General features: G+C 41.0%; 1 protein-coding gene across 1 annotated transcript in view; it reads left to right on the forward strand.

Annotated features, from left to right (window-relative positions):
- dab2ipb (DAB2 interacting protein b) overlaps positions 1 to 22,531 on the forward strand; it is a 168,718-nt gene extending 146,187 nt beyond the window's left edge. The window contains 10 exon segments of the mRNA XM_061733807.1: positions 324 to 581; positions 583 to 746; positions 749 to 897; positions 899 to 1,040; positions 1,043 to 1,167; positions 1,169 to 1,204; positions 6,321 to 6,458; positions 11,300 to 11,502; positions 11,581 to 11,668; positions 17,204 to 22,531. Coding sequence (XP_061589791.1) covers positions 324 to 581; positions 583 to 746; positions 749 to 897; positions 899 to 1,040; positions 1,043 to 1,167; positions 1,169 to 1,204; positions 6,321 to 6,458; positions 11,300 to 11,502; positions 11,581 to 11,668; positions 17,204 to 17,371 — 1,471 coding nt within the window. The 3' untranslated portion in view covers positions 17,372 to 22,531.
- Positions 22,532 to 23,129: the final 598 nt, after the last annotated feature.

The following is a 23,129-nucleotide window of genomic DNA, read 5'->3' on the forward strand; positions in this document are numbered from 1 at the left end:
CTTTTTGTATTGGTATTTTTTTTATCGTTATTGGGATAAATGCCAGAAATTATCGTGATACATTTTTTTTGTCCATACCGCCCATCCCTAGTGTGTGTGTGTGTGTGTGTTATGTAGCATCTTGTGCATGTAAAATAGATGCAGCAATACAAATCCGAACGTGTCATCAAATAGTTATCCTTCCCACAGTCGTCGCTGCTCTTTAACTGAACTGCCTGACCTGATGACGTGTCTGACTAAAGCCTGTCTGAGGGGCCTGTTGACAACAACTGTTGATAAGCTTCATGAGGCTTCTTTTTTTTTTGTTTGGTTTGTCTCTTCAGATTGGTTGATTTCACCCGTTTACCCTCACCAACCCCAGTAAATAAAGACATCTTCTTTGTGACAAAGAGCTCAGGTATCCAGCCTTCCCCCGCTCGTAGCTCGAGCTACTCCGAGACAAACGAGCCTGACCTGGGCATGGCGAACGGCAGCAAAAGTCTATCCATGGTGGACCTCCAGGACCCTCGCGCCTGGACGGTTGGCACGGGTCCAGCGGCTCAGATGCTCTGGGCGAAAGCCAAGCTTCTAGCGGAGGCTGGGCGGCCAGAGTCCCACAGGAATCCCAGGTGGTCCCACTCTGAGGAGGCCGGGCCAGACCCCCACCACACCCAGCACTGACGGCACTCCGGGCCGACCCGCCCAGCTGTTAGCCCCGCTGTCCTTCCAGAACCCCGTTTACCAGATGGCAGCCTGCCTGCCGGTGTCCCCCGGGGAATGAACGACTCGGGCTCGGAGTGCCACAGCTCCGTCAGCTCTCACAGCAACAACGACGACGGGCTGGTCGGAGGAAAGCACGCCTACGCCAACCACGCCGGAGGAGGAGGTGGAGGCGGCGGCGGGAGCAGCGGCGACGAGTTACACTAGGCGTTCGGTGAGTTTCAACCGCCGACAGCTGTCCCTCACGGAGACGCAGCACCAGCCCAGCATTCCCAGACAGAACAGTGCCGGTCCGCAGCGGCGGATAGACCAGCCTCCGCCTCAGAGCATCACGCGAGGCCGCACCCGCCCAATCTGCTCAGCAGCGGACCCTACCCTCGGCCCTCGTCGGGCAGCATGATGACATCGTCGCCGGACTGGCCGGCCAGCTGTGCACGACTGCGACAGTCCTCTTCCTCCAAAGGCGAACAGTCCGGAGACCAAGCAGAGAGCTCAGCACAAACAGGTACATGTGGCCAAAGCACGGGAGTCGTTACTGGCTGCTTTAATAACAATAGAAGATAACATTCATTTCAAGATCCTTCAGTATGGCCGGCTAGAGTCGTCTCAGCATGCAATTATACCAAATTAAATCAATATAAAAGTTGATATTACAGAAGCATCCACTAATGCAGCGCCTGTTGAAGCCCTGTGTGGGTGTATACCGACACGGCCCTAATGAACCCTAATGCCCTAATGAACCACAGTCACTGTGTGTGTGTAATATTAGTCATTTGCGTACAGGCAGCTCGTCACAGCGCCACTGTTTTAGGGTCACGTTTAGTGGGATGAGAATGAGGGTGGCAGAGGTACAATTAGCATTTTATTCTCTAACTATACTCAGTTAACAGAAAATAGTCTTCATGGATACAAAACTAGGAATGGGTGATATTTTACCGTTCCGATATACCGTCAAAAAAATTCCCCACGGTAAGAATTTGTCATCTCACGGTATAAAACGATAAATTCCCGTTGATGATGTTTTTGTGTAAAGTCGAATTTATGGTTCTGCGTTACGGGAAGGAAGGAAGGAAGGAAGGAAGGAAGGAAGGAAGGAAGGAAGAAGGAAGGAAGGAAGGAAGGAAGGAAGAAGGAAGGAAGGAAGGAAGGAAGGAAGGAAGGAAGGAAGGAAGGAAGGAAGGAAGGAAGGAAGGAAGGAAGGAAGGAAGGAAGGAAGGAAGGAAGGAAGGAAGGAAGGAAGGAAGGAAGGAAGGAAGGAAGGAAGGAAGGAAGGAAGGAAGCCAGAAGAAAGGAAGGAAGAAAGGAGCCATAAAGAAAGAAAGAAGGAAAGGAAGGAAGGAAGGAAGGAAGGAAGGAAGGAAGGGAAGGAAGGAAGGAAGGAAGGAAGGAAGGAAGGAAGGAAGGAAGGAAGGAAGGAAGGAAGGAAGGAGCCAGCCAGAAAGGAAGGAAGGAAGGAAGGAGCCAGCCAGAAAGAAAGGAAGGAAGAAAGGAGCCAGCCAGAAAGAAAGGAAGGAAGGAAGGAGCCAGCCAGAAAGAAAGGAAGGAAGAAAGGAGCCAGAAAGAAAGAAAGAAATGAGCTAGAAAGAAATGAGCTAGAAAGAAATGAGCTAGAAAGAAAGAAAGAAAGAAAGAAAAGAAAGAAAGAAAGAAAGAAAGAAAGAAAGAAAGAAAGAAAGAAAGAAAGAAAGAAAGAAAGAAAGAAAGAAAGAAAGAAAGAAAGAAAGAAAGAAAGAAAGAAAGAAAGAAAGAAAGAAAGAAAGAAAGAAGGATAAATTCCCGTTGATGACGTTTTTGTGTAACAAACATGGCGGATCTGAGAGTGAGATAGATTTATATTTGAAAAGGTGGAGTTGAATTGGTATTTTTTTTTATCGTCAATTTTATCGTTATCGGGATAAATGCCAGAAATTATCGTGATACATTTTTTAGTCCATACCGCCCATCCCTAATACAAACAGATGTGGTGTAGCGATGGCTTTGTGCGCTGCTGCCGCTGCATGAGTCTCCACGTAAGTGCCCACAGTAGTAGAATCCTATAAAAAGATGTTTTCAGTGCAGGAGGTGTTTATCGCTGACAGGTCACAGCCGGAGACTGCGATTTAATAACAGTAGGTGGGTGTTACCATTGATTGCTGAATAGGAGACCATATGCACATTTAGAGCAAAGTCTACTTATTAGGGGTGGGTATTGGGAAGGACCTCACGATACGATACACATTGCAATATCCCGATTATGCGATATCCCGATTATGCGATATCCCGATTATTATATTCTACATAGTTCACCGAAAAATTTAAAAATGCATTACACATCTTAAAATCCAAGTTGTATATATGTACATCAGATGATAGTGATGGATCTTAAAATCCGAGTTGCACGTTCATCAGATTATAGTGACAATTCATGGGACAAACTGAGTCAAAATAATGTTTTATTATAACTATACAAGCTAAAGTTACAACATATTTGTATATGTTTTTCATATTATTTACATCATATGAAATTAACATTAAATTTAGTATGAGGTTGCTTTAATTATGTGGCAAATGATAATAAACACAAGAAAGATGGGTACTAAAACCAAGGACAGGCACAGTGATCAGTCAGTATAGATATAAATCCATAAATAAATAAACCTCTGTCCATTATTTTTCATTTTTTAAGGACAGGCAATTGTGTTATATAAAAAATAAATTATAAAATGAAATAAACGTGAAATAAAACCTGAGCTCAGTGCAGGGCCCTCCCAGGGTTGGTAGAAAGTGGCAATGCCCAGGACTGTAACTTAGGTAGGAGCACTGGGTGATATAATGGGAAAAAGATCGGGGATAAAATAAAAAAAAAAAAAATCGATATTCAAATTTTGAATATCGATATTGAATCGTCTGGAAAAGTATCGCGATATATTGCCATATCGATATTTTTGCCCTTTTTTTTTTTTTTTTTTTTTTTTTTCCAAGGGACGTACAATGATTGGTGCTAGATTGGATCAGCTGGAGGGACAATTATAAAACAATCTGATTTGATTTGGCCTCTCACTGTAGCTGACATGTGTATAACATCAGCTGCAGGAGCAATACATGCAAAAATGCAGCAATGTAGTCACAACATAAAAACTACTGGTTCAAACTGAAGTACTTTATTTGACCCTGAGATGGAGCCGAGAGGTTTTTTTTTAAACATGGAGAATAAAAATTGAATTTTAAATATCATGGAATAAGCAATTTGGCCTTGCTCACAACTGACAAATTCACCTTCTGCAGACGGCTGACAGAGAAACAACCAATCACAGCAAAGCAAGATCCTATTACACAGAACTGCCTGGAGCCTGACGGGCTCACTGATAACATCAGACCAACAACTTTAATTTGAATTGGGCCGTATTTAATTGGACTTGGACTGAGCTTGTTTACTTTCTCTGTAAAGTGCCCTGAGATGGGTTGTGTTGTGCATTGGGAGGTGTATAAATGAACCAAATTGAACTTAATTGAATCTTTACAAGGGCATTGCACACACATGTCTGCTTCCCAGTCTGAGCAGTAAACTTTAAACCCACAGAGTTTATTGTCCAGCCAGAGGTGATGCTCCAGGAGCGGTGCTCTTTAACTGTCACTTCGTGAGTTTAACGGCTGAACTGTTTGACGGATTGGCACAGAAAATGATATTCTTTACACTGCAGGTGCTTAAGAGGAAGGTAAAAAAGCTGTGGCACTGATTTTTAAAAGAGGCAGACGCCACATAAGAGGGGGTGGACTTAAGTCGGTAGGCTGATTCCGCCCCCTGATGTCACACTATGTAAAGATCTATTAGGATATGGTTGAATAAGGAAGTTTGAAATTTTAGTCAAAACATTTGATAGACAAATTATTTGAAAACTGCTTCAACCATCTAATACCTGATTAGAATACCGTATTTTCACGACCATTCGGCGCACCGTGTGAAAAGGCGCACCCTCATTTTTGTGTGTCATTTTTAGATTTAAAACACACATACGGCGCACCGACCCAAAAGGCGCAGTCTACAGACACGGAGCTGAACACGCGCGCCGCAAAACAGTGTGCTTATTTAAAAATAAAGCAGGAGCAAAACTTAGTTTGATTGTATTTTATTTCAGTTTTTACATTAATCAAACCCTTCAAAGTCCTCATCCTCTGTTTTCTGCATTAAAGAGCTCCGCTAATTCAGCTGCGCCAGTCTGGATATCCTCGGTGTCAGTCACTTTCTGCACAACAGTAAATAAACTTTTCATACTCTGTTGTGCGGATCCTCCACCGCGCGGGTCCCGTCTCTCCCCGGCGCAGATCCCGTCTCTCCCCGGCGCGGACCCCGTCTCCCCCCGGCGTGGACCCCGTCTTTCCCCAGCGTGGACCCCGTCTTTCCCCGGCGCGGACCCCGTCTTTCCCCGGCGCGGACCCCGTCTTTCCCCGGCGCGGACCCCGTCTTTCCCCGGCGCGGACCCCGTCTTTCCCCAGCGTGGACCCCGTCTTTCCCCGGCGCGGACCCCGTCTTTCCCCGGCGCGGACCCCGTCTTTCCCCGGCGCGGACCCCGTCTTTCCCCGGCGCGGACCCCGTCTTTCCCCGGCGCGGACCCCGTCTTTCCCCGGCGCGGACCCCGTCTTTCCCCGGCGCGGATCCCGTCTCCCCCCGGCGCAGACCCCGTCTCCCTCCGGCGCAGACCCCGTCTTTCCCCGGCGCGGACCCCGTCTCCCCCCGGCACGGACCCCGTCTCCCCCCGGCGCGGACCCCGTCTCCCCCCGGCGCGGACCCCGTCTCCCCCCGGCGCGGACCCCGTCTTTCCCCAGCGCGGACCCCGTCTTTCCCCGGCGCGGACTCCGTCTTTCCCCGGCGCGGACCCCGTCTTCCCCGGCGCAGACCCCGTCTCCCTCCGGCGCAGACCCCGTCTCCCCCCGGCGCGGACCCCGTCTTTCCCCGGCGCGGACCCCGTCTTTCCCCGGCGCGGATCCCGTCTCCCCCCGGCGCAGACCCCGTCTCCCTCCGGCGCAGACCCCGTCTTTCCCCGGCGCGGATCCCGTCTCTCCCCGGCGCGGATCCCGTCTCCCGTTCAATTATAATTTCTTCCGCCAGCGCTACTGCTTTCAGTTTGAGGATGGTCTCATTCACGTCCGCAACTCACGGGTGCTTCACACGCCCCCTTCTCCCTTTACCGTTCTCATGGTGGCCGTCCACCTTACATTACCGTAATACAGGTAATAGATACGGCGCACCATTTCATTTCTAAAAAGAAAAAAGAATTTTATGTGCGCCTTATGGTCGCGAAAATACAGTAGTTTTCCTCTTTAAAAAGTGCCACCTTTCCGATAAATAACTGGTAGATATTGTTGAACCAACACACTAGCCTGTGTCTCAAGGTTGATTTGACCTAAATCTCAAGCATTTCCTTAAGTGTGCGAATAAAATCCAAGCTCCAGTTTGCTGGCTTAATAACAGGAGTCCGTATCCATTTCACCCGCTGCTTTCAGTCCAGATGAGTCGGTGCATTTCAGTCTTATTTCTGTCGTTTCTGTCGTTGTTCCTGCAGCCTCCCTCCTTCCCCACCCCCGTCACTTGCACTCAGTTCGTGTGTGTGTGTGTGTGTGTGTGTGTGTTGTGATTTTACTAGGCCCCCTCCCCAGTGAACCCCAGTGCGCTGGACCGCACAGCAGCCTGGCTATTGAATATGAATGTGCAGTATTTAGACCATGAGGGGATGGAGCCCGAGTCACTGAGAAACAGAGAAGATCTAACTCAGGTGGAGAAGGTAACCATGAAAACCTCTGACCTTTACCAACCCCTCCTTTCACAAACCACTTCAACCTTCCGCCCTAATAACCCCACTGCTCTCTCCTTCTTCTCTCCACCACTCATTAGTTACCTCATAGTCTACCTCCCTCCTGAATATTCTTCTTCTACACTTTACTATCTGCTGTATTATTCAACCCAGTTGTGCATGTGACTCTGTAAACAATTCATCTTCATAAAATTGGCTTTATAGCAATAGTCAGGCTGTTCATCTGCCAATACTGGGAGAAAAAAAAAAACGAAGGCAACTATTGCTGGCAAACAATCGTGAGGCTAAATAGAGTCTGCAGGCAACGGCCCTCGATATCCTTTCTAAGACGGGAACAACTTCATTAACCTGCTGATTATTTTTCTTGATTAATGAGTTAACTCTGGCCCAAAGCACGCTGCAAAGCAAAGATAGCTGTAAAATCATGTCTCATTTCCATTCAGCGTGCTGTCCAATACCAAAATATATTCCATTTACTGTCATTTATGACAAGAAATAGCGTCCAATTAGTTTATTTGAAGAACTTGTTAGCACCTTCTTGTCTCAAGTGACAATTTGTCAGTTGTCGTCACATTAAACAGTCCTTCAGGCAGATTTCAGGGACTTAGCAAAGCATAAAGATACACTGACAAGAGCTTCTAGAGCATTGTGAAACTCTCTTATCTCCAACAAAGTGAAGGAAAACCTTTATGAAATTATATGCGCAGTGAGTCTCAAAATTAGCCCTTTTTCGTCTTCTTCTTTTTTTTTTTTTTTTTTAAATAAAGTCTCCCTTCACCTTGAAAACCCTCTCTTAGAGCGTCCCCCCCTCTCTCACTGTATTTGAAATGAACTAAAAAGCCCAGACTGAGTGTGTGGGTATGTGTGTGTGTATCCACATGCCGTACATCCACGCAGACACGCTGCAGGATTGTGTGCACTTGCATTTGTGTGCGAGCGAGAGAGAGAATCACAGAAGAATGCTTTCTGCAGCTTCCTCTGCTCCCCAACCTCTGCAACCACCACCTCCCCCCCGTCAGCTCTGCTTCCATGCTTTGGTTGGCTGCCACATGCTCCCCCCTGCTCTTGCTTTTGTTGTTGTTGTTGTTGTTGTTGTCGTTTCCCCCGCATCCATAATGAGTACAAACTGTCACCGTTACATATTCTCATGCTTTATTGAAGCCTCCAACCCAGGCAGGGAGAGCAGCCGTAGAAGGGAATAACTGGTGTCTCGACAAACAAGTTGCGGTCACCTTAAAATAGCATTATTGGATCAGAAACCAGTAAATGTTCAGCAACAGAAAACACACACAAGCTGCAGCCACCAGCCTTTACAGCTTAACTATATAGTCCTTCACTCTGAATGTCTAAGACTTGTAGAAGAAAATCAGACAGGATTTGTCTTGTTAGTCATGTGCAAAAGTTTATACCTCCTCTTTCAATCGTGTGGAGGTTTTTTTTTTGTGAAACCCATAAAGATTAATTTGATCATACATCAAACCCTACCTCAGATGAACTACATATAACTTTATTCACCATGCCATTATTTAATTTTTTTTAAGAATAAAAGAAAAAGAAAAAGAAAAAAAAAGCATTTTGCCAATACTTAGTACCACACCTTTGCTTCAAGGGTTAAATGTAAATGTTTGTTTTTTTAAATACATTTATGGAATAATTACAAATGCAAATAAGAACCACATGATCAATTTCACTAGTTATTATACACTGCAAAAACTCAAAATCTTAACAAGAATATTTGTCTTATTTCTAGTTAAAATGTCTCATTTTTAGTCTCATTTTTTTTTTAATCTCATTACATTTAAGACAAGACTCAAAAACAACCATTTTCACCTGTTTCAAGTAGATTTTCACTTAAAATAAGTAGAAAAATCTGCCAATGGAACAAGATTGTTTTGCTTGTAATGAGAAGATAAATCTTGTTCCACTGGCAGATTTTTCTACTTATTTCAAGTGAAAATTTACTTGAAACAGGTGAAAATGGTCAAATAACAAGTTATTTTTCTGGTAATGACTCTTGTTTTAAGTGTAATGAGATTTTTTGACTAAAAATGAGACATTTTAACTAGAAATAAGACAAATATTCCTGGTAAGATTTTGAGTTTTTGCAGTGAGCGAGACTGCATTTGGAAAAGTTCCAATTTTCTTGACCACACAGATCAGCTACATAGACTTCTGTGATGAGTATTCGCTGGACGTGTTGATTGATACTCTAGTTAAGTTCTGTGACTCGTCACCTTACCTTAGCTTCCACTGAATTGACGCCAATACTTAGTACCCCTTCAATGCTTTAAGTGGGTAAAATGATCCCTTAGTGAACCGATTGTTCATCTGGAACATTCAGGTTTGGGCTCAGTGCTCAGACAAATAAAAAAAAGGAATAAATAGCTACATCTCAGACAATTCAGGCATCACAGAGCATGTTAAATGTCCATCGTGGCACACTTAGAAGAAACTGGGCAGGTGCAGCTTACCAGGGCAAAGCTGCTTCTTCTTCTGGAACACTGTCCAATAAATAGATGAGACCAAATAAAGGTTGCATGACTTTGAAACCCAATGTCATGTTCGGCGAGAAGCAAACAACATTTCAGGAGAAACGCCTCATACCCGCTGCATGGCAGTGGAAACGTGATGGTTTGGGCTTATATTGCAGCCATGAGCTCCTCTGTATACTAGAGGCAAATGTGAAGCTAAAGCTGTCAAACTGAATCATGGAAAAGGACAATGATCCAAAAGACGCCAACAAATCTATCGTAGAAAAAAAAATAAAATAAAAGAAGCCCAAACCTCAATCCAGATAAGATCAGGCAGGGCCTCAAGAGATATGTGCGCAAACCTCAGTGAACAATAATCCTATGGAGCCAAATCAAGGCCAAAAGTTTTGCTAATTTGAAAATAAAATTTGAACCTGAAAATTATTTTTTACAGTTAAAATTTTATTTTTTTCAGTATCAGATCTTTTTTTCAGTTTCAAATCGTTTTATTTCAGTTTCAAATCTTTTTTTCAGTTTCAAATTTTTTTTCAGGTTCAGACTTTTGGCCCCGATCTGGCGTGGGGGGCGTGGCATCAACTGGAGAGGGGCGTGGCATCATGAGTGACAGCAGAACAGAGAAGGCGGGGGACGTTCCTCAGTCATGTTGCCTTCAGGAAACGTAGGTTGCAGAAGTTATCAGTAGAAGTATGATTCAACACTGTACACCATATTCACGTGATTGGCAGTGGAAAAAACTGATATTAGTGACACATTTCTGTTTAAAAAGCTGTTTTAGACCGTACTTGGTAGTATGTGGAAGTGGGAAATGTCAAACTTTAAAGTGTGGCTGTTGAACTGTACACCTGCATAGTTTATTGCTTTTATACTGCGATTGGTGTCAAGTTCGGTCTAAAACAGCTTTTTAAACAGAAATGTGTCACTAATATCAGTTTTTTCCACTGCCAATCACGTGAATATGGTGTATATACAGTGTTGAATCATACTTCTACTGATAACTTCTGCAACCTACGTTTCCTGAAGGCAACATGACTGAGGAACGTCCCCCGCCTTCTCTGTTCTGCTGTCACTCATGATGCCACGCCCCTCACAGTTGATGCCACGCCCCCCACGCCAGATCGGGGCCAAAAGTCTGAACCTGAAAAAAAAATTTGAAACTGAAAAAAAAGACGTGAAACTGAAAAAAAAATTGAAACTGAAAAAAAAAGACGTGAAACTGAAAAAAAAAGATTTGAAACCAAAAAAAAGATTTGAAACTGAAATAAAAAGATTTAAAACTGAAAAAAAGATCTGATACTGAAAAAAATAAAATTGAAACTGTAAAAAAGAATTTTCAGGTTCAAATTTTATTTTCAAATTAGCAAAACTTTTGGCCTTGATTTGGCTCCATATAATCCTCCATAAAAACACGATAGACTGATAAAAACCATACCGGTAACAACTTCATCAAGTTAATTCTCCTAACTGTGGAGCTTCGAGCTTAGCTACTTTTCTTCTTGGCTTCATTTTTTAACTTTTCTACACAACTATATTTGATAATTGATTTGCCTCGAGCACATTTGGAAATTGTAATTCCACTTCAGCTGCGGGTTTTAACCTAAACAGTCGCTGTAAAAGATGTTTTTCAAATGCAGCATCTCGCTCACTTAAATGGAAATCCTACCAACCTGGACGGTTGTCAGACGGAGCATCGGGGGCAACAGGTGCAGAGACGCATCTGTTCCAATCACCACTGTTTTCACTCGCTCTTTTGTTCTGCTCTGCCATCAGTATTCATTTGTGCTAATTTTATTCTTTAATCTGCTGAATTTTAAATACAGATCGGCAACGGATAGTTACAGTTGATGTGACGCTCTAGTGCCAAACAGGAGGAAAATACTTGAATTGTCTTCAACGTCCATAGTTTTAGATACACAGAGAGAATGCAGGCAAGAAAGATAAAGATGTAATTTACTTCATAAAACTTAACAAAAATGCAGCAATACCAAGCATCCCCTTACTGCTTCCACAGGATTTAGGAAGGCAAGTTATTATTTGTTTGTTTTTGATGAAAACATCTGGCAAATGAAAGTTTACCAGTGCTGCTAAAAGTCGAGAATAAAGGTGAAGTGTTCCCCTGGCGGAGGCTCTCTCTCCTTTTCTTCCAGTTAAATTATATTACATCTCAGGATGCAGCGCGGCGTAATCTTCTCCCTGATCAAGAGATTTCTATTTTTGTAAATAAAGACGGGGAGCCTGCTTATATAGAGATGATGATGGTGATGATGGTGATGATGCTGACAGCTGTGATGAAAGTCTCCTCAAATGTGTCTCTTTGCTCAGTACCAGCAGGAGATTGCACTGCTGCAGGAGAAGCTGCGGGCGTCAGTGCAAAAGTTGGAGGAGTACGAGGCCCGTCTGAAAGGTCAGGACGAGCAGGCCCAGAAAGTGCTAATGGAGTACCAGGCTCGACTGGAGGAGTCGGAAGAGCGCCTGCGCAGGCAGCAGGACGACAAAGACCTCCAGATGAAGAGCATCATCAGCAGGTAAGGGAGTAGGAGAAGACACATAGGTGCACGTGTTTGTTCTGCAACTCTCGCAGCAAATAATGTTGCCGTTTCCAGGTTGATGTCTGTGGAAGAGGAGCTGAAGAAGGATCACTCTGACATGCAGGCAGTCGTGGACTCCAAGCAGAAGATTATCGACGCGCAGGTCGGTTTGCTCTACAATATGCTGACTGACAGGAAAAGCTCCCTGTGCAGGATGCAGCTGCGTGTTCCACGTTTATGTGCTGACTCTTGGGATTTCTACCTTTATGAAACAAAAGGTCTCTGGGATATTTAACTCTGCCTAACAAGCACCCCCTGGTACAAGGTGGCAGATGACGCGCAGATCATTCAATTAATTTCTAATCACACAGGCAGCACACAAATGAGAAGGAAAAGCTCAGGTTTAAGCCTCTGAAGACCATTTCCACCTAAACAAAACATAATAAAGACAAGAATGCAACCCACCACAGAACACCGGCACTCACAACCGGCTTCTACACGGTACAAACCAAAGCTCAGACAGATTTCAACAGATTTCAAATGCAGCTCAGAATTTGGTCTTGCCTTTGTGTTTTGCCTTCATAAATCAAATTACGGTGCAAAACTCATCTGGATTTATGTAATCCCAGGTTTCGGTGCAAAATCAAACCAGCAGAACTGTACACAAGGTGACATACCCAGTGAGACATACAACCTTGTCATTGCTCTGACTGCTTTATGGCTGAGGTGATATTGATTTGTGAACTTCCAATTCATTTTATTGGCTATGAAGATTCCATACAGGTGTCGATTGTTAAAATCCATCAAGTAGGTCCTGAGAAATTGTCTCGCACACAAACCTGCAGCTAAGAAACCGGTCCACAGGGGGGCCCACACCCCACGGACCCAAAAGGTCAACTGATATATAGAAACTTATATATATATAGAAACTAGTCTTTGAAAATATTGGCACTAGATGAATCCAATGAGATTTGCACTCTAGAAGTTGATTTCTTTACACTGGGTTCTGTTTTCATTTACTATATTTTCCGCATTAAAATAAAATTAAATTAAATTAAAATTAAAATAAATTAAATGCACTTAAAATCCTTAAATGTTTTTCAAAATCTGCAGTGCTCCCTATAATCCAGTGCGCTTAATAGTCCGCAAAATACGGTACCCTGTTAAATACTACATACAGTGGGTACGGAGTATTCAGACCCCTTAAAATGTTTCCCCCTTTGTTTCATTGCAGCCATTTAAGATAAGATAAGATAAGATAAGATAAGATAAACCTTTAATAGTCCCACAGAGGGGAAATTTGCAGTTTACAGCAGCAAAGGGGATAGTGCAAAAACAAGAGGCATCAATAGAAAAGTAATAACACAGTAATAATAATAACACACTATAAACAGTAAACTGGTATACAATAATAATAATAAGAAAGATAAATAATAAGAAATACTAGTATATAAAAAGATAACAGACGGATATTTACAGATGGATATTTACATAATTGCACGTTGCAGTGAATTAAAGATATTGCACATTATTTCCCTTATGTATATTTATTGTCAGGTTGTATGTGGTCTACTGTGAGCAGTGCTGGTTGTGTAGTCTCACAGCTGCAGGGAGGAAGGACCTTCTGTAGCTCCTTTACACATTTAGGGTGAAGGAGCCTGTCGCTGAAGGAGCTCTCCAGCGCTCTGAAGGTGTCCTTCATGGGGTGGGAGTCCTTCTCCATCATGGATGACAGCTTAGCCATCATCCTCCTCTCTCTCACCACCTGCACTGTGTCCAGAGAGCAGCCCACGACAGAGCCGGCCCTTTTAATGGTTTTGTCCAGCCTCCTTCTGTCTGCAGCTGTGATGTTGCTGCCCCAGCAGACCACTCCGTAAAAAATGGCTGATGCCACCACAGTGTCGTAGAATGTTTTACGGAATTTCTCCTGCACACCAAAAGCCCTCAGTCTCCTGAGCAGATAGAGTCTGCTCTGGCCTTTTTTGTGGAGTGCAGAGGAATTAGTAGTCCAGTCCAGTTTATTGTTAAGGTGAACACCCAGGTACTTATAAGATGTCACCATCTCAATGTCCTTTCCCTGGATGTTCACCGGTATCGGGGGGGATTTATTACACCTGCGGAAATCCACCACCAGTTCTTTGGTTTTCCCCGCGTTGATCTGGAGGTGGTTCTGCAGGCACCAGTCCACAAAGTCCTGGGACAGTTCTCTGTACTCGCTATCGTCTTCATCTGTGATGAGGCCGACGATAGCAGAGTCGTCAGAGAACTTTTGTAGGTGACAGGTTGGTGAGTTGTAGGAGAAGTCAGGAGATTTGCTAAAATCAAAAAAGTTCATTTTATTTCTCATTAATGTATATTAAGCTCCCCACCTTGACAGAAAAAAACTGAAATGTAGAATTTTTTGCGAATTAATTAAAAAAGAAAAACTGAAATATCACATGGTCAGAAGAATTCAGACCCTTTGCTCAGTTTTGAGTAGAAGCACCTTTTGAGCGAGTACAGCCATGAGACTTCTTGGGAATGATCCAACAAGTTTTTCACACCTGGATTTGAGGATCGTTTCAGATCCTCTCCAGTTCTGTCAGGTTGGATATTGAATGTTGGTGGACAGTCATTTTCAAATCTCAAATGATCAATTGGGTTTAGGTCAGGGCTCTGGTGCAGTCAAGAAGTCCCAGAGTTGTTCTGAAGCCACTCCTTTGTTATTTTAGCTGTGTGCTTAGAGTCATTGTCTTGTTGGAAGGTGAACCTTCGCCCCAATCTGAGGTCTTGAGCACTTTGGAAGAGGTTTTCTCTGTATATCTTTCCTTCAATTGCAACCAGTTATATAAACAGGTGTGTGCCTTTCCTAATCAAGTCCAATCATTTTAATTAAATGCTTCTGGACTCCGATGAAGGAGCAGAACCATCTCAAGGACGATCAGAAGAAATTTGCAGCATGAGTTAAATATGAGTGTCACATCAAAGTGTCTGAATTCTTATGGCCATGGGATATTTCAGTTTTTCTTTTTGAATATATTTGCAAAATGTTCTACATTTCTGTTTTTTGTGTAAAGATGGGTTCCTGAGTGTACATTAATGAGAAATAAAATGAACTTTTTTATTTTAGCAAATGGCTGCAATGAATCAGAGGGGAAATGTTCCATACCCACTGTATACTTCATTGTACACTTCTGCTTCAGTCTCATGTCCTGTCTTTCTTTTGATACCAAATGAATTCAAAAATACCCGGTAACTTATAGCTGAGATATACTCAATTTTAAATAAGATAAGTTTATTTTGAGGAGGGGTTTACAAAAATAGGCCTTGTTAGAAAGATATTAATTCATAACCACATCAGCTCTGAACCCTAAAAAGCCCGGCTACTTTCAGAATACAGAGCAAGGCAAGTTTATTTGTATAGCACAATTCAACACAGGGTAATTCAAAGTGCTTTACATCAACATTAAGTAGAGCAGTTTCAAGTCACATAAGACCATACAAAACACAGCATCTGAAAACAAGATGTTGCTCGGGAGCATTTTGTTGCAAGTAAAGTTGATTTGTGGAGAACAATTACGAACAAATTCCTGATTGTGTGAGCATGTTTCCACAAAGTATTTGTCACAATCTCTGGCTCCCGTTTCACCAATGCTCCACACGCATGGAAACTGAAAACGACGTGCAAATATGCATTTAGTCAGTGTTAGTGTTAGACAGAGGGATGGGGGGGGTTCAATATGATGTTTATACAAATTCAAACACAAACACAGGTAATTAATTTTCTTCACGCCGACAGTAATGAGAGTTTCTATCTGCAAACAAATACAATTCAGCGATGCAATAAGTTGTCACTGGCAGTAAACAAGCGGAGAAAAGGAGAATAAAAAGGGCTCATGAAGGCAGAGGGGAGCGCTATCAAGCTCAGCCTGAAGAGCAGTGCTTCAGCAAACACATTTTTAAATGCTCTTTACGTCTGTGTGCGCTTCATATTAAAAATAAATGCTTTTTAACTTTTTTTTTTTTTTTACTTTTCAAATTCAATACCTAAATTTAGATCAAATGTGTTACTGAAATCAGTAAAAAATAAACATCACCAATGTCAATGTCACATAATTCACTTTTATTTTCTTTTTTCCAATGTCCAATCCATTATTTATTTAACACAAATTAAGGCCAAACTAAAAATCACATGGGCAATCCTAAGTACCACTTTGCTGCTTCTATAAAATGAAAGAGGGTCAGGCCGGTGCTGCTACTTATCAGCCATTGATTAACTGATCATCAGTAGATGTGCAGACCTCTATAAAACACGGATGTGATGCCTGCTGGGAGTCCAGATCTGAGAATACTGAGGCCACGTTTACACCTAGGCAGGTATTTATAAAAACTGATATTTCCCCCTCTACGTTTTGAAAAATACCATCATTTACACAAACCTGCATAAATACACTGTTAAGGGGTGCTATGAGCCAAACCTACAGTGTAACGAGAAGCATAAGGTCATGCTATCGGAATCCTGGAAAAAAATGTCAACAAATGACACAAGTAACTACAGTAAAGTGGCCAAACAAATTGTAAACACATGTCGCGAACATGACGTTGGTGGCGTTTCTGTATCATAATGTGATGTTCTGAAGTCTAAATGTCCTTTTCCCTCTGTTTACAAGCAAATGTGAAGACGAAGTTTTTGCAAATCTCCACTTTGGCTGGAGTTTTCAGAAATTATCGTTTTTGGTAATCTTGAGCTTCGTTTTCGTGTAAACCAACGGCCAAAACGCATGAAAACACCATCGTTTTTGCTACGTGTAAACGGGGCCTGAGAATACTGAGTACTGAGTTATTGCTCCTTCAGGTGAATCTACAAGCTACTGAAACATGGGCAATGTCCACATGAGTCTTTTTTAGAATTAATTCATAAAAGGCTACTGAACTTAAAGTTAGCTCAATGTTTTTTGTTTTTTTTTAATATCTTTTTATTTCACAATAATTTTCACAATTCACATTTTCACATGCATGATTTCTATTATACCCACATTCCTACCCTCCCCATAATTACCCTAGGGAAAAAAAAAACATACATTAAGGGAGAACAAAATTAAATAAATATAAAAAAAAGAAAAAAAGAAATAAAAAAAATATATAATGGTAGCAACAGCGATATCAAACTATAAATATATATCCATATATACATATAAACATACATACATATAAGGCACAAGTTCAAAAATAAAGATACTCATTGGTCCCCTTTGGAAAAATTATCCAGTTTTGAGAGTAATGGGAACCAAAATTCTTGAAAAATATGAGCACGGTTGTATTTTTCTAAAGTTAATTTTTCCAATGGTAAAAAAAAACTGAAATTTGATCCAAAAAAAACTTGAAAGTTGGAGGGGAATCATCTTTCCAAAGTAAAAGTATGCATTTCTTAGCGAAGTATGTGATCATAATTAATATCCTGCTTTTTTTCCGGTCTAACTGAAGATCCAGTGTGTCATTTAATAAATACAAATTGGAGCTTAACTCAAAATTAATTTCTAATACTGATTGTGTGAGCTCAATGTTTTTGAGTAAACCTTACAGCGCAACATGGGGAAAGGTTTATCTAACGTTATAACGCTAAAGCGTGTATCCTACATAAATCAAATTTACGTTAAAAGGTAGAAATTGTCTTAATCAGTCTAAGATTGTTTCCTTTTCTTATTATATGTATTTGCAGGAGAAGCGCATTGCATCACTGGATGCTGCCAACGCCCGTCTGATGAGTGCCCTGGCCCAGCTGAAGGAGCGCTACAGCATGCAGACCCGCAACGGCATCTCCCCCACCAACCCAACCAAACTGCAGATCACGGAGAACGGAGAATTCAGAAACAGCAGCAACTGTTAGACAGGACTGATCACCTGCCCCGAGCGAGTCTTGAGTGCCTGAGTGTGTACAATGTGAGGACGCCACCGTGCATGTGTCGATGCATGCCTGTTTGAAAGCTACGAAGGTGTGTGTGTGTGTGTGTGTGTGTGTGTGTGCGCGTGCCTGCGTGTGTGCGTGTTTTAAGAGCAGACAATACTTTTGGAAGACACTTCCACGTTTTGTGAGACGGTGTAGGAGTGACAGCAACCAGAGGACGTGCAACTTCATTGTTACGGACAGATCACCAGACGGCCTTCTTTACGAGGGTGACGGCGAGAGGAGGCGGGGCAGGGCGTGTACATAAAAAAAATCTAAGCTGTCCGTCAGGCAGATGTTTTTCTAGTGTGGAGCTGCCGGGACAATTCAAGCCCCCACAATGCCTGGGACGAACCACTACTTAACCATACACTGCGGTAACCGCCGCACAGTCGCCATAGCAACCCTCCTCTCCTTCTTTACCCCTCTTCCTCTCGATAACCAAGCCGGACCCGTCTGAAATACGACAGCGCGCATTGTGGATTTTTTGCTTTAGTTGGCTCAAGAAGATTACTTTGCCACGCTTTATTTTAAAGTCACTGTTGGAAGAATAACCAAATACGAGCTAAAGAATATTTTCAGTCCAAAACACTTTTCCCTTTCGACTTGTGGGTGTGTTCCTCAGCGTCCCGACGACCCCGCTCCCCCTCCTCCTTCCCCTTGTAGTGCACTTTGTGAAAAGCTATTGTTGGTACATAAAACGCCTTAACTAAGGAACACACCTCAACTTTACTACCCAGATCCCCCATTTCTGCAAAAAAGGCACAACTTATACTGTGGATTTGTATAGAATAGAAAGGTAATTTGCAAATGCATAAATGTACTATAAACAGCAAAGTAAATTAATTATATGTGATACTATATTAATGAAATTTAATATAGATGTATGCATTTTTTTTCTTCTATAGAGTATACACACATATACCTATATTTGATAAATTCAAATATAAATGCAGCCCTTTATTTAGGAGTGAGATTTATTTTATTTTTCTTCTCTTACGATGAAAGACTGTAATCTGTAGCTTTCTTTTGAGCCCTGGAGAGGTCGACCGAGCAGTGATCAGCACTTAAAATCATCCCTCACAATCTATGAAAGGCAGCCTTTCATGTAATATATATTTTAATGGAAAAGTTCAAACGAGGCCCTGCTAAGTTTGCTGATGTCAGGTGGTCAGTTCCCGGCGTGCTCTTCACTGCTCTTAAAATCAAAGATCACAGGTAACTGTACATGTGTGGTCTTCAGAGCTTTATAGAAATGTTTCAAAACAAACTCAGGCTGCATGTCCACTATACCACGAGCCACTTCGCTTGCAGACGCATCGCGTCCCCGGTTTCATTGCATGGAGGCGTGCGGGGGGAGAAGTTTACTTAAAAATGTCAGATTACAGCCACATTTGGTTTATTTGAACTACCGTATTGGCCCGAATATAAGACGGGGTTTTTTTGCATTGAAATAAGACTGAAAAAGTGGGGGTCGTCTTACATTCGGGGTCTAGACGTTATACCCATTCACACCGCTAGATGGCGCCAGATATCTTTAAAGTGAATGCTGAACTTAACTCCCCAGGCCAAAGCCAACCCCTGTCACGAAGAAGAAAAATAAAAAATAGCGCTAAGAAAGAAAAGAGAAGAAAATAAGAGAAGAGATAACAGAAAATGGAGAAACGTAGCGACAATCTGAAGAAAAGAGGGTGGAAGATCGGCCAGTTATGATGCAAACTTCAAGATAATGATGTCAATGAGGCAAAATAACATGCTTTTTTTCTCGAATATATTGTTATAATCATTTGTTTCAGATGTACTGTAATTATTTTCTGTATAAAAATGTAATTTGGTGTTAAAAAAAAGTCTTTTTTCAAATTTGAGTCTTGAAAAAGAGGGGGTCGTCTTATAATCAGGGTCGTCTTATATTCGGGCCAATACGGTAAATAACTTGAGCAAAAGGAACTCGAAGGCAGTAAGTTTTGCATACTGCCTTCAGATGCCATCGTTGGAGCGCTATATCGAAGCGAGTGACATAGATGCTGACCATGCCTCCTCGCTTTTCGTAAAATATTTACGGGATACAAGTGATGTGAAGGACTCGTCATGTATAGTGGACACCAGCCACCATACGATACACTGGACTGGTGAGCCGTTGTTAAAATGGTCTGCCATGGTTTGATTATCTCCTTCACTGCTTTATTTGTCCATGAAGTACGTTGCCTCCAAACTGTGATTCCATTGATCCTTGTCACATCATCTCTCTCTCCTCTATCTGCTTTTTTTTTCTCATTCTTTCCCTCTTCATCCCTTCTTTCATCTGAATGTGAAGATGCGAACTCACAGCTGGTCTTAATATTGGGTTTGGTCCTTCCAGTGTCTTCTGTCTTCGCTCACTACCATCTTTTTTTTTTCTTCTTTTGTATATACATTTTTTTAAATATTTTTCTTACCTGTACCAGAATAGCTCCATGACGTATGACGCCCTGCATGCTTCATCATTGCTTGAGAGCCAACGGTAGCATCAAATTCACCGTTTGTTTTTTGTCAGTGGGACCGGAATGATGATAAATGATATAAATGATAACTGAGTGCATCGAGAAGTGGAACCGCCGGGGAAAGTGTAAATATAATGCTCGCACTATTTTTACCTAATATTAACAGAGCTTTTTGTAAATGTATCTTGTGCTCAGACTCTGCTGTATCATTATGAATATTGTAAATATGAAATAGCCCAGTCAATCATCTGTCCTCATTGGGTGGAATTATACATTTCATTTAACCTTTTCGTGTTCTTTTTTGTTAAAGCTATTGTTTTGTATTTACAGTGTTTAATGACTAGCCAAAAAATTAAAAAAAATATTTAAAAAAAACAGATTAAATAGGATTTTTGACTGTTGGGATTTGAGCCCACCTGGTTACAGGCCACGCTGACTTCAGTCTCCATAAAAACCACAAGCACAATCCTGTACTTCGCTTCAGTCCAGTTCAATGCACTTTTATGTTTGGTTATAGGTCTTTATAATGATATCTTTTTTTTTTTAAAGAAGAAAAAGAAAAGGAATGTGTCAAAGTTCAACATAGACAAAAGGGATTTTTGGTACAACTAATATATAAAATTCAATATTAGATGAAGAGACCTTGTGCTTTTTCCTGTTTAAGTAGAAAAATAAGTGGAAAAAAACACTTCAGAGAAATACATGAAGGACATTTATGTTCGTTTCTTGCCAAGTAAGCCCTATAACCAATGTATGACTGCCCACATTAATGCCAGACTATGTCACTTTTGCAGAATAACTATTTATTCATCTGACGTGTATTAATTAGGAATAATGTCTAATAAGCTATTTAGCTAGCCATAACGTTTTGACCTGTTTGCCGGCATTTGACTTTTTTTTTTTTTACTCCAGTTGTCTTGAGAGTTCATCACTGCAGCTAAATATCAAACTACTGTATTTGAGAAATTCAGAAATTAGATTCCTAAAACCGTTCTCTGGAAATATTGGTTGATCTGATACACACTCTCCTCTTTTTTCCTGAATTCTGTAAAAAACAAATAGAAAAAACAAATAATCCAACTTGGTACTATAGTACTAAGCTAAATATGCTTCTGTTTAGAATGTAGCAACTGAGATTTACTGCTAACCTTAGTTAACTAATGCTTTTAAAACTAGTCAATGTTGGTACATTTGTCCAAAAGCAAACAAAAAATTAGCTTCCATGACTCCACTCCCTTTGTCATATTTATTGTTGCTACATCATTTACAGAAACTCTTGAACATCTTTTTTACTTTTTCTCATCGCTACCCATTATCATGTCAGTTTCAACAAAATGTGTCGCTTAATTGTATTTTTGTATGAGAGTTAATGTAATCTAATTTAAGTTATTGTTAATAACTCTGGGATAAATATTCCTGAATAAGCTGAATGGTGTGACCCCTAACTTGCAGCTCAGCATTTTAGCTATACGCTAAGCTACTTTTTAGCTCAATAAATGTTAAATTCTCAACAGATATTTTGTTATTTTACCAAAATTTTATATAAATAGTAGTGCAGCTGCATAAATTATCTGTGAAACCTCTTTGCAAAACCCACACACTCACATGGCTTGAATTTTGTTGTTGTCCCTTTTCTGAGTTTTGTGAGACTTTTCTTGTCCCAGTGGCGTTTTAGCTTAACTCTTCTAAATAGTTTATTGTCTTTAGGCTAAAGATTTTTCTATTCAAGATGTGGCTGTACAGTTACTAAAGTTAACATTTTTACTCAGTTCAGGACATTCATGACCCTTTTTCTCATTTTTCATTTGAATTATGGGCCCTTAGCAAACTGCTGCTATGGTTAAAGCTCTCAAATCTGGTTTAAATATTTGTTCCATGACACGAGTAGCCTACCACTAATTACATTAAATGACTTTGTTTTGTTTTGTTTTGTTTTTTCTAAACTTGTCCCTTCACATTTAAGTTTCATAGTAAGTTCAAATTTTGCAAAGTGGCAAATCAGTAACTGCAATGCAGAAAAATAGTTCAGCACCCACCCTAGCTAAACAATGTGAAGTTCTGATGATTATAAAACTACTTTGGAGAAACTAAAAGCTGTAGTTAAGGATTGATTTGCTATCTAGCTACAAGGTTTAACCCATCCATCAGCATTCTGGCTAATTTCTCAATTCTTATTATGCAAAGGAAATGTTTAACTGTAGCTGTGGGTTAGGGTTTAGCGTTAACGCTTGATCTGCAAAAGTAACATAGTCTCATTTTAAACTTTAAATTAGAAAAATATTGTCCATCTGTTCCTATATCCACCCATGCCTCAGTTTAAAAGTTTATGGATCAGAATTTAAAAAAAACAGGAGCTAATTCTTGACACTGTTCAACCACTCCGACAAAGAACTAATCAAAATTTAAAGCTATGATTAAAGTAAAAGATGTTGTATGTTTTCTATTATCTTTTAGAAAGTACTTTTGTAAGTATGTTGAAAGTATAAAGTATTTGCTCGATTCTGCTTCATTTGACAGTGAAAAAACAATAATGTACAGAAGAATTTGTGTTGACAAAATGTGGCTGTGCAATTTATGTACATTTGCAACTAGACCTATTAAAGTTTTATTTAGCTATTTTAAAGTCTTGTCTCTGCGTATTTTTGTTTGTTCACAGAGTTCTCTGTAACTTTTATTATGAAATGCAATTTTTTATTTTATTTTTTTCAAATCGCATTGACACAACAGCATGGTTTCAAATGCGATTGCAGTTGGATTTTTTCCTAATACATCTTAATCTGACCATCCTGGTCACACAGATAGTTGAGTCATTTCCAATGTGACACAAACAATAACTCCTTTTTTTACTAGGAAGTGATGGGGGATTCCTCCATTAGCTCACGTATCTAAACTGACTGGACCATGTGCCAGGGGAGCTCGGACTTTTAGCAGTATCATCAGGCACCCAAGGGTTTTTCCTACATCCTTGTACACAACTTTTGCTTGTTGTTGCAAACAATGATCACAACCAACATGGAGAGATGAGAGAATGGGAGGAAAACATCCCCCGTATAGGCAGTGGTGGACAGTAACGGAGTAAATTTACTTGAGTACTGTACTTAAGTACATATCCAGAGGATTTGTACTTTACTTGAGTATTAGATTTCTTTGGTACTTATTACTCTTACTTGAATACATTTCCAAGACAAATATTTTTATTTTTACTCGAGTAAATTTCTAGG

Source organism: Cololabis saira, chromosome 11 (genome assembly GCF_033807715.1).
Source record: "Cololabis saira isolate AMF1-May2022 chromosome 11, fColSai1.1, whole genome shotgun sequence".
NCBI classification, from domain to species: Eukaryota; Metazoa; Chordata; class Actinopteri; order Beloniformes; family Belonidae; genus Cololabis; species Cololabis saira.